The following is a 16,403-nucleotide window of genomic DNA, read 5'->3' on the forward strand; positions in this document are numbered from 1 at the left end:
ATATGAAGGAGACCCAGCAGAGAAACTGTAGATCTACTCAAATGAAGGCACAGGGGGAGAGAGGTGTTCAGCTAATGCACACCCAGCAATCAATCCCAATTTTCTTTTGGCTTCCCCATTCTTCTGTCGTGTTCCACAGCCCGCCAGCCTCTCTTCACAGCTATTTGTTGTTGTACAGCAAATTGTCACAACATGTGCGTAACATTTATTTTTTTATGTTTTTGGACGTATTTTCCTCACTCTTGCATATATTTTTTTGCCACTGGATTTTATGGCTTTACCTAATTGAAAATGTTGAACCATGTTTTTTTTTTTCCCCCATGCTGTGCTGGTGTAATAAATGTTCATTTGGAAGGGACATATACCAAAAAACAATCATCTTGTACTGTACATGCACACAGATGGCGGGTCAGCATTCCAAATAATTTTTTAAGCGCAGTGAAGGCACTGCTGCCCAAATACACAAGATGCAGACCTTTCTCTAAAGCCTCCGCAGTGCCACATTTCTGGTTGTTATTCCCACACCATTCAGCCATCTTCATCAGGCTGTTACCAGGTAATCCTGGTGGCTCATAACTTACATAATTACGCTTATAAATATATATTTGTGGTGCTGTTTCCACACAACATTCCTGACAATGGCATTTAGGCTGTTAGTGGACGAGACGTGGGGAAAGGACAGGGCACGTGGGGGAGGCCCTGTTATATTGGTCCTAAGTGGAATTCACTTCACTCCACTCCATCAGACGGGTTTTTTTATATTGAGCAAAATTGCATTTTTTGCGATGCAATATTTAAATGTCCAAAATGCAAATTTGGTTGCAAATGTAAGCATGGACCTTAAAATAGTAAAATTATGTGAATTCTTGCTTGCAGCACCAGTGGGCCTTTACATATTGAAATTGTAATTCGTAATTCCAAGAGGGGCATTTTACTGTAGTATGAGGAAACATGCACTTGAGTCGATGCTGGCACTTTGTCTACCCCAGTTGAACATATTTGGCAGCCATTTTGGGAATGCAGTAGAGATCCATCGATGTAACGAGCCTTTTTGTGGATTGCATCCAGAATGTCACAGAGCTTGTTAACTGCTTGGCCTTTTTTGTCTCAGACAGTGTTTATCTCCCCCGCCCCCCCTTTTTTGTGCCTGTATAATAATCGTTAGAAGAATATTTCTCCATGGAGCAAAACTAATCTTTGATGTGATTGCCAACTGTTTTCAGGTGCACATCTCATAATTAACCATGGAACTGCTTTTAATGGACTGTTAGCTTAAAGATTTAGCTTTCAGTGTATAAAGTTTCTCCCCTTATGTTTATTACGACGATTTCCTGTTTTACAGCAAGCTTTAATGCTACAGTTCAGTTACCATGGTAACCCTAAAACATCCTACTGTACCAAAAATGTCTTAAATAATTTTGGTTAAGACTAATTTATTTTCTTTAAACCTCTTGTTTATGGTAATAAAAGTAGTCACTCATAGAAAACTCCACCTTGGTAAATTGTTAGCATACACACATTTTTTTTTTAAAGCTTGACGTTATTGGCAAGCTAGCTGCCTCCTGGCTAACTGGCTTGGAGCCTTCTACCCACAAAGCACCTTTTTCACACATAACATGCTTCTCGTCACATTTTGTCATTATTTTTTTAATCTCAAAAAATACTGAAAGCACAATTGCAAAACCTATTGAGAGTCTTCACTGGCTGGTTTTGTAATTAAGAAGAGAATTTCCTGTTTTGCTGTGTTCTACAAATGAGTTCCTTCTGTGCATGAGACCAGGTTGTAAAAAATAATACGTCGTCTAAGCAGTGATCAATTCTGTATGTTCAAATGTGAGCTGAGTATTTTATCAAAGTGAAGGATTTTAGGATTTTTAGCACCAGTTGCAGTCATATACTGTAAATGTACGCTTGTGCTTGTGAGAATGACTTTTCTGCAAACCTGATGACTTTCAGAGTTTGCAGCATGTTGAAAACCGACAAACAAAAAAAAACTTTAAGGCATTCAGTTTTCAAAGGACTTTTGTTTTGGAATCTCCCCTCCCTGCAAGTATCACAGGAATGCGTAATGAAAGCACACATTGAGACTGAATAAGTATTAGCGAATGTGCCACGCTGTTGTGTGCAAGCTTTGCCTCACTTATAAAACTTCATGAAACACATTTAATATTCTCAGCTCCAAAGTAGCCTAATAGTAAACACAACGTTGTTCAAGGGGGTCTTGTAACGAATATATACGTATATACATTAAAGGAAAATTCTACAAATAAAATTGGTTCATCAGCAGAAATAGTCTACAGACTGTTTGTTCTAATTATTATAAAATTAAAATACATTTTCTCACTTTCTGTAAATAACATCATTTTCTATATATGTTTCTGTTTCAGTTTGTAAAATCCAACTGTTATCTAAATATGTTGTTAGAGGACATACAGTACAAACACAATCCAGCTGTGGGTGTGACCATGTGTTTCCATTACCTTTGCTCAGATTGCTAACAGACTCTTGATTCATGCTTATTTATATTCATAATTCTGAGTTAAAGCCTTTCATTAAAAGCCGAATATCGTGTAACAACTTGACCAAAAGTTGTAAAAAAGTATTTGAATATTTGCAAGTAACACTTAATTAAAACTGGAACATGTTGTAATAAGATATGCTTGAAATTACCTTTTCCTTTTTTGCATGACAGGCAAAAACATTTAAGCTTGATTTGTCTCCTGACTTTAAACACACATGCAGGCCCAGGCATTCAGCTGATGTGAAAAATGTATCCTGGATTCTAATAGCCAAGTTGTGTGTTTGCCAAGGTGCATGTGTGTCCTCAGTTCACCCCGCTGTCCATATGGTTTCGACAAGTCATGGTGAAATCTGCCTCGCTGAATGGGGAAAGTATCTAAAGAGACAGAATCAGTTTCATAAAAACAAGCAACACAGTCTTTGGTAACTTTTTAAACTGTTTTCCAGAGAAAGAGTGCTGTGAACTCTGCTTCTGTCTTGGCTCCTGGAAGACTTTTTAAGCCTCATGGCAGTAAACAGCACACGCAGCTGCCAAAACGTTAAGATTGTGCACAGCCTCGCTCAAGGTACATCGGTATGCACTGTGAAATGGGTAAACTCAGGGGGAATTATTTACACACTAGTATTTGTGTTGTGGCTTAATTTCAAATGAAGATTGCCGCAACCTTATGTTTCCACAGAATCGAGAACCTAGTTGTTGTTTTTTTCACTCGGTACGTCATTAACTTTTAAATTACAGCTGCCCTAAATCATTCTCAGACATTTCGCCTGTAATTTTCAGCTAGGAAAAAAATTCTTTTTCAATTTTTTTATCTTCATCCCAACATTTATCCCATTTTTACTGTGATACTGTCTCTGCTGCATGTTGCCCTGAAAATGACCTTGATGAAGGCAGATTTCTGAATAGATTTTTTAAACACCCTCAAAATCATGACAAACAGCTTATTGTTTCAGCAGCTAGGAAACAAATGTTTTATCTAGTCTTAGGGTTGGTTTATGGCAGTTGATGGGGGAGGAGTGTGAGTAACCTGGCCAAGCAAGAAACGGTGAAGTAAATTCTTTGCTTTACTTAAGTTTTTGGGCTTGATTTAAAAATGTTTGACCTTTTAAAGCGTTTGAAAAACAACAAGATCATCCTGTTGTTGTGGAACAGTTCTAATTAATAACATCTTCCTTGCATTTTCAATACAGATGTGATCCATGTGTCAGGCTCCATTAGGTGTTTATTTGGTGTGTACACCAGTGTTATACTTTTCATTTGTAGCAACGGTAGCACAAACATTTTTCACTTTATCGAGACCTTAGAGTATAAAAAAACATTAACTAATATGCATTTTGGACAAAATGTCCTTTATAGCCTTTGACTGATAGAGGCTCGGCTGCTGGCTAGTGTTGCAACATTCATCCATTCATTGGTGTTTTTTCATGCTTATTCCTGTTCAGGGTCACTCTGGCGTATCCCAACATGCATTTAGAGGAAAGCAGGCCAACACCCTGGGCAGGTCACTTGGCTAACACACAGACAAACAGAGAAACGCACTCACAGGAGCTAGTCATCAAAGGTCTGCCATTACAGCTACTAAGCATCAAATTCCCTCTCATAAAAAAGCAAATAAAAAAAAAAAAGTGTGAGCCTTCCTCCACCTCTCAGTCTAACCATGAGAGCACAACAGGCTTGGATGTAACATGCCAGTGATAGGGCTTGCTGAAAATACTCACGGCCATGTGGAATGACTTTTTTATAGTAATGTACCAGAAACAGCTGATGAGCTTACATTACGCGCCACAGATGAGAATCCTGCTACATTGAAACGGACACACTGACCAACAACCCAGGTGCATTAGCAAGGCCAACGGAGCGGATTATTATCATAAATGGGGCGGAAGGGCGGCCATGTTATCTCTGTGCGAAGGCGGCCCTGGAGTGACTCGGCTTTTTGTACCTTAAACGTGTCAGACGGCCTAAATTGCGCCGACATTTACCAATCGAAATGGGAAGTGTAGCCACGGTGAGCAGTCAAATAGTTTGCATTGTTGGCAGGGACACATTGCACAGAAACGTTGGAGTAATGGAAACACTTTACAAACCAGCTGGGACTTTGCTTTATCGCACGCACTCGAGCGCAGATAGACTAGTATTTTCTCAAAAGGAACCGTAAACACAGTAAATGTGAAAGGCTTTGACAGGTGGAATAAGAAGTACATGAATTTCTTTTAGGTAAACAGATTGCATAAATCTTTGGTAGAGCGCTTTTAACAGCTAAAAGCAAGACAAGAGCTATCAGTAGCTTGCATAAGGAACACACAACGCAAGAGGCAAACACAATATGTCTTTGCAGCTGATAAAGATATAACATGTGATCAGTGATAATATGTGGTTATGCACACACAGCTTAAAATAAACTAGCATAAACACACCTCCTCTTGGCCCGTGCATAGGTTGTTCCCTGCACTTGCTCCTCAGCTTGATAATAAAAAAGGTGGAGAAGCCGCCTGCAACTTTACACAGCAAAGCAGAGCGCTAAGAGTCATTTATCACACGGCGTCGGCGCGAAGATGCTGCATCAAAAGCTCCCAGCTAATTCGGCATCTTAGGATTTTAGCAGTGATACCAACAAACCTTGATTATTGCGAGTGTTCGTGTTATCAGTAACCTTTGTCACTTATTCTCATCAGGGCTTTTAGACGCGGTGGTGAAGTAAAACAACGTGCGTCTTACAGCACTTCTAGATTATTGTTGTGTTTCACAAAATGACTGCCTGCTATAAAAGCTCTTTACTGGCTGCTTCCTTGTATGTTTTATGGCCATTATTGCCTTGATTAAAAATCCCTGTTGTAATTGGAAAATGCAGATTCATTGTGTGGCGATAGCGTCTCTCCCGTTTCCAGAGTTGAGTTTGTGTCGCTTCTGACTTGTAAAGTATCACACCGCCATTGACAGAATACTAAGAGGGGAATTTCTCCCATTTTCTTGTGCAACTCTGTAGCCAGCTCGCCGAACAGGTTTGACTTTCAACACAGCAGGGATGAAGTTTCCTAATGTGGTTCGATTACACCGCGTCCCCGTCGGATTAACAGCAAACATCACCTTTGAGCTAATTTTCGGGCCGCCGTGTTCTGCTGTGGTTTGATCTACGGTTAGCGGGTCGGCGGTATCGGCATAGGGCGCCAGCGGTGGTCGACCGTGTTACAGGGTGTCAGCGTTACACTTTTAGATAGATCGCATGTCAAATGAGCTGATGAGACATATATAATGTGTATTTACCACTCAACAGCCTGCCAAACTATAAATACATTAGAGAGTGCTAACATCCAGAACCCTCAAAATAGGCACAGAATATTTTTAAGTCATCTGGATTTAATATCTTGCTCACATAAGGAACAAAATCTGTAGCTGAGTACACACAGTATGTTAAGGCATCATTAGTGTACCTGAATAATGACTCAGTTCTATCTCAGCCTGATGGCATGTGTATTGTTGTTGCTGTAGCTACAGGCTGAAGAAATGTGTTACATCATAAATCCTTTCTGCAGCGTCCACTTTCTCTCCCCGTTTCCTTTGCCTTTGTATTATTAACATGCAGCACATTAAGAAATTTGCAGCATCTGTTTTTTTTTTTTTTTTTTTTTTTTAAGCAAATCCTTTTTAAAAGGCACAGACTGAACTTGCCAGATAGTGGGAGAGCGGCTGGATCGCTGACCCCTGGGGCACAGAGCGGCCGACACGAAAGTGCACGGTTTCGCTGGAATACTTCGAGGACCCATCTGTGAAAGTTCAGCTCGGCGCTGGACCCGAAACCTCGGCGCTGGCTGGCGCGGCCCTCGTTCAGCCGCTGGTGAAACACATGTTACGGAACTTTTGGAGGCAGCGCACAATCGCATTCGCAAAGGGTGAAGTAGACGCGAAGTTGGAGCGCGGAAGCGGTGTTAAAACTTTTTGGAGCTCGGGCTCCGATTCCAGACGTTCGCGTGACTCCCTGCTCTTCCCTGCGCGGACGACGCGCTGCGATTTGCATTTATCTCCTGATTCGGACCGCCGTGACCTGTGCAACTCATGAATTACAGCGAGTATCACCTCGTGCATGTGTAGTTCACCTATTTAAGACACTTCGCTACCCAGCGCATATGTACGTGTGGGTGTGGGAACACTTTTACTCTAGCGCCTTTTTTTTCCTGTTTCCTGCTCCGTACTCGCTGTACGTGTGAGAGCGTGGCTCCGTTCTGTCTGATCTCTGGTGACAAACATTGTATACACTTAATCTAACATATCCAGAGGCTGTGCTGTTCTTTACTGCGTAAGAACTGCACTCCCCTCAGCAAAGGTCCCACACTATCCTCCCATAACTCAGAACAAAGCATCTTTGTTCCGAATTATCTCTCAAGGACAAAGTCGGGAGATACTCCTCTTTCAGAGATCTAGAGGTGCGGCTGCTTCAAGCGCCCGTTCTTAGAGATGCACCAGCGTGGGGACGTACAGGTTGTACAGTGTGATTGATGTGTAACTGCAGTGTTTAATCACTCGGCCCTAACAGACAGAGAAATCCTACACGAGCCTCTGTGTAGGTTCATGAAGATCCCGTAATGGCCTGCGAGGTCCTTTTTTAGAGAGCTGAAATGTCCTTGACGTGTGTAGTAGCTGTAGAGAGGCAGTTGCTGTGGACCCTTGTGCCTAAATGATAACTCTTGAATTGGGCATTATCTGCTTCGGGGGTTAGAGGTGTTTTGGAGACTGTCATATGAGTAGTCAGATGGTTCTTTTTGGTCAAATGCTCATTAACAAAACCACAGCCATTTGCCAAGTCGGAGCTATCTTTTGAAAGCGTCCTTTCTGTGATACTGTATTCATCCTTTTAATGGCCATAAGCCAACAGTGGCTGCCTATTTTTCTCCATCTGGACATTTTTTTAGGAAACGCCATAAAAATACAGTATGGGAAATGTACTGACAGCGCCTATTAAATCAATGTTTGCGTGGACATTGGCTGACTTAAGTATATTAGAAGTCCCATCTGTAAATGGACAATGGATGTGCTGTGGATAACGGGTGGCGGTGGGTGGGTTTTTGACAGAAAATGACGAAGTTCACCAATCTGTCCTGTCAAGAATTGCTTTAACCGTTCCACTTGTGTAATGGCCTCCAAGTGTTTATTGTTATTTGTTGGTTCGAGGAATTCATTCGAAAGCCAACATGTCCTGTCGCCCTCCAATCGGTTTCCGCTGCGCCCGCCGCCTTAACGCATTAATCGCCCGCGCTATTTGCGACGCTTTAGTGGCAGTGGAACTAAACACGAGCAGTTAAATTCAATTTAGGGCACTGTATAAGAAGCGAGCAGCTCCAGCGAGTGTGTGATGCACAGAAATGTATGAGCATAATGCAGTTATCCAAGCAATCTCAGCTGAGCTGTGGTCACAACACTGTACTGGTACTCTGTAATTACTTCACAATGCTCTGACCAAGTGAGAGAGCATTTGCTACAGACAAAATGTGTTGCTGAGAATTAATGAAATGCTATTATGCGGTGTTTGCATATTTTTAAGCTGGAAACCCGGACGAATCCCCAGTCCCCGGTCTGTCCCGGAGGTGAGGAGCCAGTTCGAAGTTGAGAAAGTGCGTCCACTTCCTCGTGACGCTCAGAAAACACGTTTAAAGTGAAGGACACAAACGCTCCATTGTCGACGTGACGTTGAGTCGTACAGTTTGGTTTCATGAAGAAAATAAAGTCAAGAGAAAATAAAATGTGTGAAAATCTTGGCTCGACTTGTCCACAGCCTACGTGTGGCTGTGGATGGTTTTCACTGACTGCTATAAAGGCAAATCAATTAAATCCCGGGACTGTGAGGTGTGTTTTCTCCGTGAGCGCGTGCGATTTAGGTGCATTACTTAACGTACTTGTTAATTGCTTCACAATGCTATATTCAAACACTTGAATGTAATGAAAGACGCGGCGCTACAAATTACGCAGATTTAATCAGCCGTCGTTGGGCAGAAATGAACATTCACTTACTGCGAGAGAATAAGTTTAATTGTGCTGATCAAAGACAAGCGACACACAGTGGAATTAGCGTTGCCTTCGTTTATTTATTGATGTTTTTAAGAGGCGCCTGATTGATTGTGGCGAGGTTTCGCTGTATGTTGTTTTGTCGGGGTGAAATTAATGTTGTGCGTCTCCGCCGCACACGCTTTTCAATTATGACTCGCCAGATCATCGCCTCCTCGTCAGGTTATTGCGTAGAATTCCCCGGCGCTCGCCAAACATTTACATTGTGCCCCAAATCACATTAGATCCCGTACGCGAACCGTACGATTGCAGCCCGACTGCTGCTAATGCACCTGGGCCAAACGGATGATTGGAATTATTAATTTGAACAATTGAACAGTGATCGTTAAGCAGCGGAGGCTTCAGCAAACTCATAAATTGCTATTAATTAGGTGTAACATAAAACAGCATTGATGAGCTGCATTCATCACGATGCTGTGTGCACATGCGTGGACATAGGCTTTTCACGATGCCCCGTGGCCCCTTCCCACATTTAAACGCACCGGGGGCCTTGAATATAAGCTTGTAGCGCGTTCCCGCAAGCAGCACTTGCCATATTCAAGATGCACATTATTCACATGGCTGATACTGTTCCTTTCATAAGCACGCCTCTTATGTCCATTCTCAACCCCATCCCCCACCCTTACCATTTCAACCCCCCCCATCCCACCCCCCACCCTCTCGCCGCTTTCTCCACCCGCCTTGATTAACTAATGTCCAATTTGATGCAGCGTATTTCATGAGCTCATCACCTAATACAGGCAGCTGATTAACCTGGAGTCTGGCAGGTGAAGTTGCAACCCTCATCTCGTTGTCTTAATTTTTTTTTTTTTTTTTTTGCACCCCTCTTCCCCACCCTGCCTCCACCCCTCGTCAGTCTTTGTTGTGGCAGCAGCAGCAGCGGCGGCGGCAGCAGCAGCAGCAACAGCAGCAGCAGCAGCAGCAGCAGCAGCAGCAGTAGCAGAGCATGCATTGCATTGGCGGCCTGAAGCATTGTGTCTGATTTCCAGCAGACAAACTGACCTCTGGGGATTTATTGACAGCAAACTCCACAGAGGCAGACACAGAGCTGGGAGCACGGAGGCAGCCGGAGAGGGGCGGAGGGTGTTGGGGAAGGTTTTGTAGGGAGGGAGGAGGGAGGAGGGAGGAGGAGGGGGAGGCGGAGGGGGCACAGACTGAGAGACAGACAGATGGAAGGAAAGACGGCGAGAGAGTTCCAACGTGATGAAACAGGAAACAGGTAGAGGCACACGGGGAAACAGATCGATACGAGAAGCGGGGGGGGCGTGGGGGCGGGGGGTGATAGACATCTCAAATTTAGTTTGATTAAAAAAATTGTGGGTTTTTTTTTTTTTTTTTTTTTTTTTGGTAGCACATTATGAAGTGAAAGAAAATGGCCGCCTCCTACAAGGATCTAATTAATTTTGAAGGATCATCAGCCCCTTTAGTCCAAGGCAGGGTACAGGAGGGAGGGGAGGAGGGCGGGAGGGAGGGAGACAGACCCCTGGGCTGATTAGAATTCACTGCAGGTAGGCACTGGCTGCTGCTCACCCACTGTGTCACGGCTAAAATGGAATCACTGTTGTGAGTGGCAGTCTGGGCAACTGAAGCCTGCTTCCCTTGGCCTGCTCCTTTGTTGCCAGCATTCACCTCACTTTACCCCTAAGGCAGGTGGATTTACATGTCTGGATAGGCAAGACAAGCCAGAGAGGGAACATATATGTTTGTATTGTCTGACAGTGGGCACACAGGAAAAAACGGCCTACGAGGATACAGTCACGTCTTAAACCAACCCTGCAAGCCAAGAAAAAGGTCAAATATTTGCGATGTAGTCAAGCGTTTTGGCAAACGCTCGGTAGGTGAAGGAGACGACTTTAAAATAATGATTTTTTTTCAAATTGGTTTCTAGTCTGTTTTTTACGGACGCCGTCTGCGAGAGGAGCTACACCTACAGTAGATTATTGATTTGGGTTAGATCCAGTTTGTAAGTTTAGTTCATACAACTCATTTGTGGGGCTTATACTGAAGTCTGTAGCGAACAGTCGGCATGGTTTATTTTGGGATTTTACGTCGGCGCTTTAGCGAAAAAGGGTTAAAATTTAATTTTAGATTTAGGTCTTAAGGATTTGACTGTAAAATACGACAAGGCAGAACAACAAACAAGTGGGTTTGCGCGTCTCCTCTGCCAAAGAATGATCCGTCTCGGTATCGAGTTATCACCCTCGTCTGCGAAACACGCTATTACTTGTCTTTATCTAATCATCAGATTTGTTAGTCAACAGGAAAATTTCAGGCTCGTGTCTCACTGTCCGCAGCACTTCTCCAACTGGGGAAGTGGAGCCTGTGGACACAAAGCAGGCTGTGGACCCACAGCAGCAGCACCGCTCGTTTGACTCAGTGCTTTTTCTTCACCAAAGATAAAAATCCAAGTCCTTTCAGAGCACTTTGGAAGCGTGTCTGTTGTCTAATATTTATCTGTTACCATGGCACAGCAGAGGATCCTTCTTCTACCAGAAAACGGTGGAAAAAATACAGAGGCCGCTCGCTTTAAATCACTTCGCTTCCATGGGTGGATCCGTCTCAAAGTGAGAGGTGCGCTCGTTGGGAGCGCTTCATTTGGGAGCCTGCAGGTCTGATCACATCCTGGTCCGGTTCTCTGCAATCAGCAACCAACTGCACTCACTGGTGTTGATTTCCATGTTGTGGCCTGCTATTAAATACTCCACTTATATTAAAGTAAATGTGCCCGTCCAGACATACAGAGTCGCTTTCCAAGCGGCAGTACTCGATTTATTTTAAAGCGCTGCGACCAGTGTGGGATTAATAAGTGAGAAGTTGTTTCAAAAGGCCATTTTGCTTTGGATCAGTGCTTTGTGTGACCTTAAATTATCTCATGAGAGTGTGACTTTACCGTGACCAGTTTTACATAATAATGTTTCTAACTTTGAATTCAAACGTTTGCATACTAAATGTGTGTGTGTGTGTGTGTGTGTTGCAGCAGTTGTGTAGTTTGCAAAACCTCACCAAACCAACTCATCACATGCTTGACGTTGCTGAATGCCTTTCTTGTGTTTTTCTGTGAATGCTTTATGTGTTTAATCATTTTATTATTACTACAAGTACTTATGGCTGCTCCTTCTCTGAATTGGACTTTATTGTTTTTAATTTCAGGGTTTGAAAATGAAAAAGGAGACACACACACACACACACACACACACACACACACACTGTAAATACTGTACACACACACGCTTTGTCTTTTCTAAAACGCTTCATCTGTGTAGATTTCGGAGGAATTGGGACGCGTTTCTATTTCATTTTATTTTTTTGGAGGGGCGTGGTTTAGTTATCCTGCAGCTCAGATGACTGCTGTGGCTCCAACACCAATATTTTTTTCCAATCTTGATTTGTAATTGGTGGTCATGTGCACACAGGAACGTCCATTCGTCTAGCTTTGAAAACTCTTCACACATCTGTTGCAGTGCGTCGGTGGCAGATCTTCCTGTTACTGTGGCTCCTCGTTCATTAAGGGAGTGGCAAGATCCACGAGGCATTACATGGCATTAAGATCTGTCTTTGTCTTCCCCTTTCTCCCCCTCCAAACACTGACAGAGCAGCACATGATTTGGACAGAGAGGACTGACAGCCTTGCCTAGCACCCGGCCTCCGATCAGCCATCTCCACCAGCAAACTGAAGCTTGACCCGCACTTCATCACCAGCCATCTTCGTAACAAAACGTCATCTGACTGTGAGTACTGGGATGCTTCACTTCTGATTTTGGCCTTAAGTTTCATCTTAAACATGAGTAGCTGGAGGTAATAGTATCACTGCAATACATTTACCTGGTTAAACATGTCTGTGGATTTCAATGATAGTACTGTGAAATTCATTTGTTTATTTATTTTTTCTGTGTGGGAAATGAAACAGAATTTATTTGTATTTCCAACTGTTATTCATACCGAACTCTTGTCTAGTTGTTGACGTTATTTCGACGTTTTTTTCCACACATACATTCATTTTCACACAGTGTAAACAAATTATTTATCAAATTTTCACATACATTTGTGCATTTTCCAAAAAAAAAAAAAAGAAAATAGTTTTTGTGATTAAAAGGGTTGAAATGATTAAACGTGCCAGTCAAAAAAAAACCCCAAATTCTTAAACTGTGCTACTTCCGTTTTGGGTTTTACATTATTTTTGCAAGAGATTTGAAAAACAATAATTAACATAATTTGTAAACATGCAGCTTGTATAATTTAGATTTATTTTATTAACCTCATCGCCTGCCTGGGAAGAAAAGTGCCTCAAGTTATTTTACACTGATCAGCCAGGTCACATCTAGTGTATTCCTAGGATAGTGAACACATGGCTAACAAAAGAGGCCTGCTGTCATCTGAGCCCAGTGCGCCACCTAATGGTGGATGGAGGAACTTCCGAAGTGCACACAGCGCCAGAGAAACTTTAATAAGAACCATCTTAATTGTCCTGAACGAGGCAATGGGGAATTTTTCAGTCATAGTTTAATAAACACATTAAGCTCTTATGTTAAAATTATTGTATATTAACGCTACAAGACTAGAATTTGGCTGACATACCTGAATGATCAGGTTATTCATCCACCACTAAACGCTCTTACATCGCATTCATTCATAGGCTTCGATGCTGCGTATTCATGTATTTTATAGGGAACATATACAGCCTGTGAAAGTGTCTCAGAATAAGGATTTTTCCTCCCATCTCCTCTGCGATGCATCTGTTCCTGACTGTTCTTACATAATGTGTGTTTAATTATTCAGTTGCTCAGCTTTATTACTCCTAATCGGTCAGTAATACTGTAAACACCTAACAGAAATATGTTGCCGTTGCATTTGGGGGAAAGGGGCGAAAGCGTCTCAGTGTGTGCGATTGTGTAACCTAGTGTCTGTTCCACTTACAGTTGAAACGTGTCTCGCTTCCTGTTTGCAGGTGACATCAGTTGCAAGGGGATGACCGAGCGCATTCATAACATCAATCTTCACAACTTCAGCAATTCTGTACTTGAGACCCTCAATGAGCAGCGCAACCGCGGGCACTTCTGTGACGTGACCGTTCGGATCCATGGAAGTATGCTTCGGGCTCACCGGTGCGTGCTGGCTGCTGGAAGCCCCTTCTTTCAGGACAAGCTGCTCTTGGGCTACAGCGACATCGAGATCCCCTCTGTGGTCTCAGTGCAATCCATCCAAAAGCTGATTGACTTTATGTACAGTGGGATTCTGCGGGTGTCTCAGTCAGAGGCCCTGCAGATCCTCACTGCTGCCAGCATCCTGCAGATCAAGACAGTCATTGATGAGTGCACCCGCATCGTGTCCCAGAATGTGGGCCTGGCTGGGCCTGGGGGGTTCCCTGTTATACCAGGGGACTCTGGGCAGGAAACACCGCGTGGCACGCCGGAGTCTGGCACCTCTGGGCCCAGCAGTGACGCAGAGTCGGGTTATATGCAAGCAACATCGCAGCAGAGCATGGATCGCGCATACACGTCACTGTACTCCTACACTGGCCTCTCTCTGCAAAACGGCACCCGCGAGCGGCCCCTTTACATTAATCCCCTGTCAACGAATTACGATCCGAGCCTCGGCGCTCAGAAGGACCAGCAGTCCCAGGATCCGCCCTGGATGAACCGCATCCAGGAGAGATCCCAGCAGGTCGACCGCTTCATCTCCACGGCGGAGTCCACTCACTGCCGCAAGCAGCCCCGACCGGTACGCATACAGACAGAGGGGATGCACATAAAACAGGAGGCCGAGGACGAGTTCAGTTGCTACGACAATTTGGTGGAGTGCCAAGACGACACCGACCACACCGAGGGAGTGGAGAGTGAATCCAAGGTGGAAAGTTTTGACTCAGGGGTGAGCTCCTCCATCAGCACTGAGCCGGATGCCATGGAGCAGCAGCCGTACCTGACGGGCTACACCAGAGAGGTGGGAGGGGACGGCGACGGCGCTCCGGTGCAGATAGAGGTCACCGACTCATCCCCCGAGCAAGTGCACGACACGGAGGACGGGGACACGTCCCACAGCACTAGTGACAGTAGCATGATGCAGCCCCTGCCAAACTCAGTCATGTCCCAGTCTCTGCCAAGTGCCCCGCACTACTCACACACCAGCAACCTGAGGATGCCGCTCACCGTGACCAGCAACTCCCAAGTGATGGGCACTGCTGGAAGCACCTTCCTGCCCACGCTCTTTCCCACGCAGCCGGCTAGAGACACCAAGCCGTTCCTTTACCTTCCTGGCCAGCAGCAGGCCCAGTTCGTGGCAGTGCCGCCCCCTGCAATGCCATCATTCCCAAACGCCATGTCGGTACAGCAGGCGCCGGGCCAGCAGCAACAGGCTGCCGGAGGACTGGGTCAGGGGGAAAAGAAGCCCTATGAATGCACTCTCTGCAGTAAAACCTTTACTGCAAAACAGAACTACGTGAAACACATGTTCGTTCACACCGGTGAGTTCAAGCATCCGATCAGAATCTAATTAGAGGCCGACACATATGCGCCAGTTGTTGTTCATAATTCGCCGATTGCAGGAGTTGTATGAAAACGCAGCCTCATGAAGCTGCATTCATTAGGTCACAGATGACTGGTGTCTTTGTTAGCATTTGTATCTGACAGCAGGTTACTCGTGCAGCACATTATTACACCACGCGCAGCTTTTATCCAGCGCTGAAGCCGTTATCAATCAAACGCGAGTCGTCATCACAGAAAGAATTACATGTCATATAATTAGATGATAGATTTGCCCGTTCAGATTTTATTTGTTATAATCCATTGCTTGTCCTGAACCACCTGTTATATGAAGGTCATTTCAAACCGAATCGCCCTTAATAAATAATTGGGTGTAGTGGAGGAAGTCCCTGATTAATAAATCTCATGGACTAAATCAGATTTTCCTTTTGCGAGCGCTGATGGATTATCTTTACTCCAACATGTGAAAAAACATTATTCAATAACTAACAGGATATGCTAATAATATTGTATTTCCCTATCTGTGCGATCACCACACGGCCCAGTCAGAATAAATTGCATTTAATTGCCTTGAGAAAGGTAATCAGGAGTCAAATGATATAAATTAAATATTCACAAGCCCAGGGATGAGGCAGAGAAAAAACATCAGAAGAATTAAATTCCTAAAAATATAGATTTGTACGATACACACCCAAAATAGCTCAAAGACAAGGGCGCGCTAGTATCTGTGAACGACACACGTGCAGCGGAGCCAACGTGTCATTGGCTGCAATCGCAAATATGTCAGAGACAAGGCTACACGTGTGAGTCACCGCGTTACAAACACGCGGCCCTGATAAAGAATAGGGAGTCAGACAATTAGTGCAGGCTCCCCACTCCTGACGGGTGACCGGCCCTGACCTCCGACCTTTCAAGCAAATGAAAAAGCACAAGTGTAAACTTGAGCTGGCTGCAGAATGATTCAGCAGCAAACACACACAGAGGACTTCATTGAGTTGCATGGTGCAGCTCTCTTATTCAAAGCGTTATCAGTCTCTTCCTGTATTTGTTAGCTTTATGTAATTATTAATATGTTAATATTTAATGCCTTAATGTCAGCTGAGACAGTTATCTAGAATGAGCTTTCCGAACTGACAAAATACCAAATAGATGCATAAATTATTTGCTTCCTGATTGTGTTGAAATTAAAAGGCTCTTATTCAGACTTTGTCCTCGTAGCTCCACCTTTCCGTGTGTGAAATCATTCATTTCGAAGCATTTGCCAGCAGATAACAATTGCAGCGTTCTATAATTTGTACAGCGGCAGAGCTATTTTTAAGGGGGAGCCTTCCTGATACAGCTGCTAATCT

At 43.9% G+C, this 16,403-nt stretch overlaps 1 protein-coding gene across 2 annotated transcripts in view; it reads left to right on the forward strand.

Moving 5' to 3' along the window:
- zbtb20 (zinc finger and BTB domain containing 20) overlaps positions 1-16,403 on the forward strand; it is a 37,805-nt gene that overhangs the window by 9,651 nt on the left and 11,751 nt on the right. Inside the window, exons 2-3 of one of the 2 annotated variants that reach the window (XM_029174678.3) lie at positions 12,175-12,306; positions 13,524-15,035. In XM_029174678.3, the coding sequence (XP_029030511.1) occupies positions 13,544-15,035 (1,492 nt within the window). In that variant the 5' untranslated portion in view covers positions 12,175-12,306; positions 13,524-13,543. Of the gene's footprint in view, positions 1-12,169; positions 12,307-13,523; positions 15,036-16,403 lie in introns of both variants that reach the window. The other variant, XM_029174677.3, reaches the window with a different exon arrangement.

Source organism: Betta splendens, chromosome 14 (assembly GCF_900634795.4).
Source record: "Betta splendens chromosome 14, fBetSpl5.4, whole genome shotgun sequence".
Classification (NCBI taxonomy): Eukaryota; Metazoa; Chordata; class Actinopteri; order Anabantiformes; family Osphronemidae; genus Betta; species Betta splendens.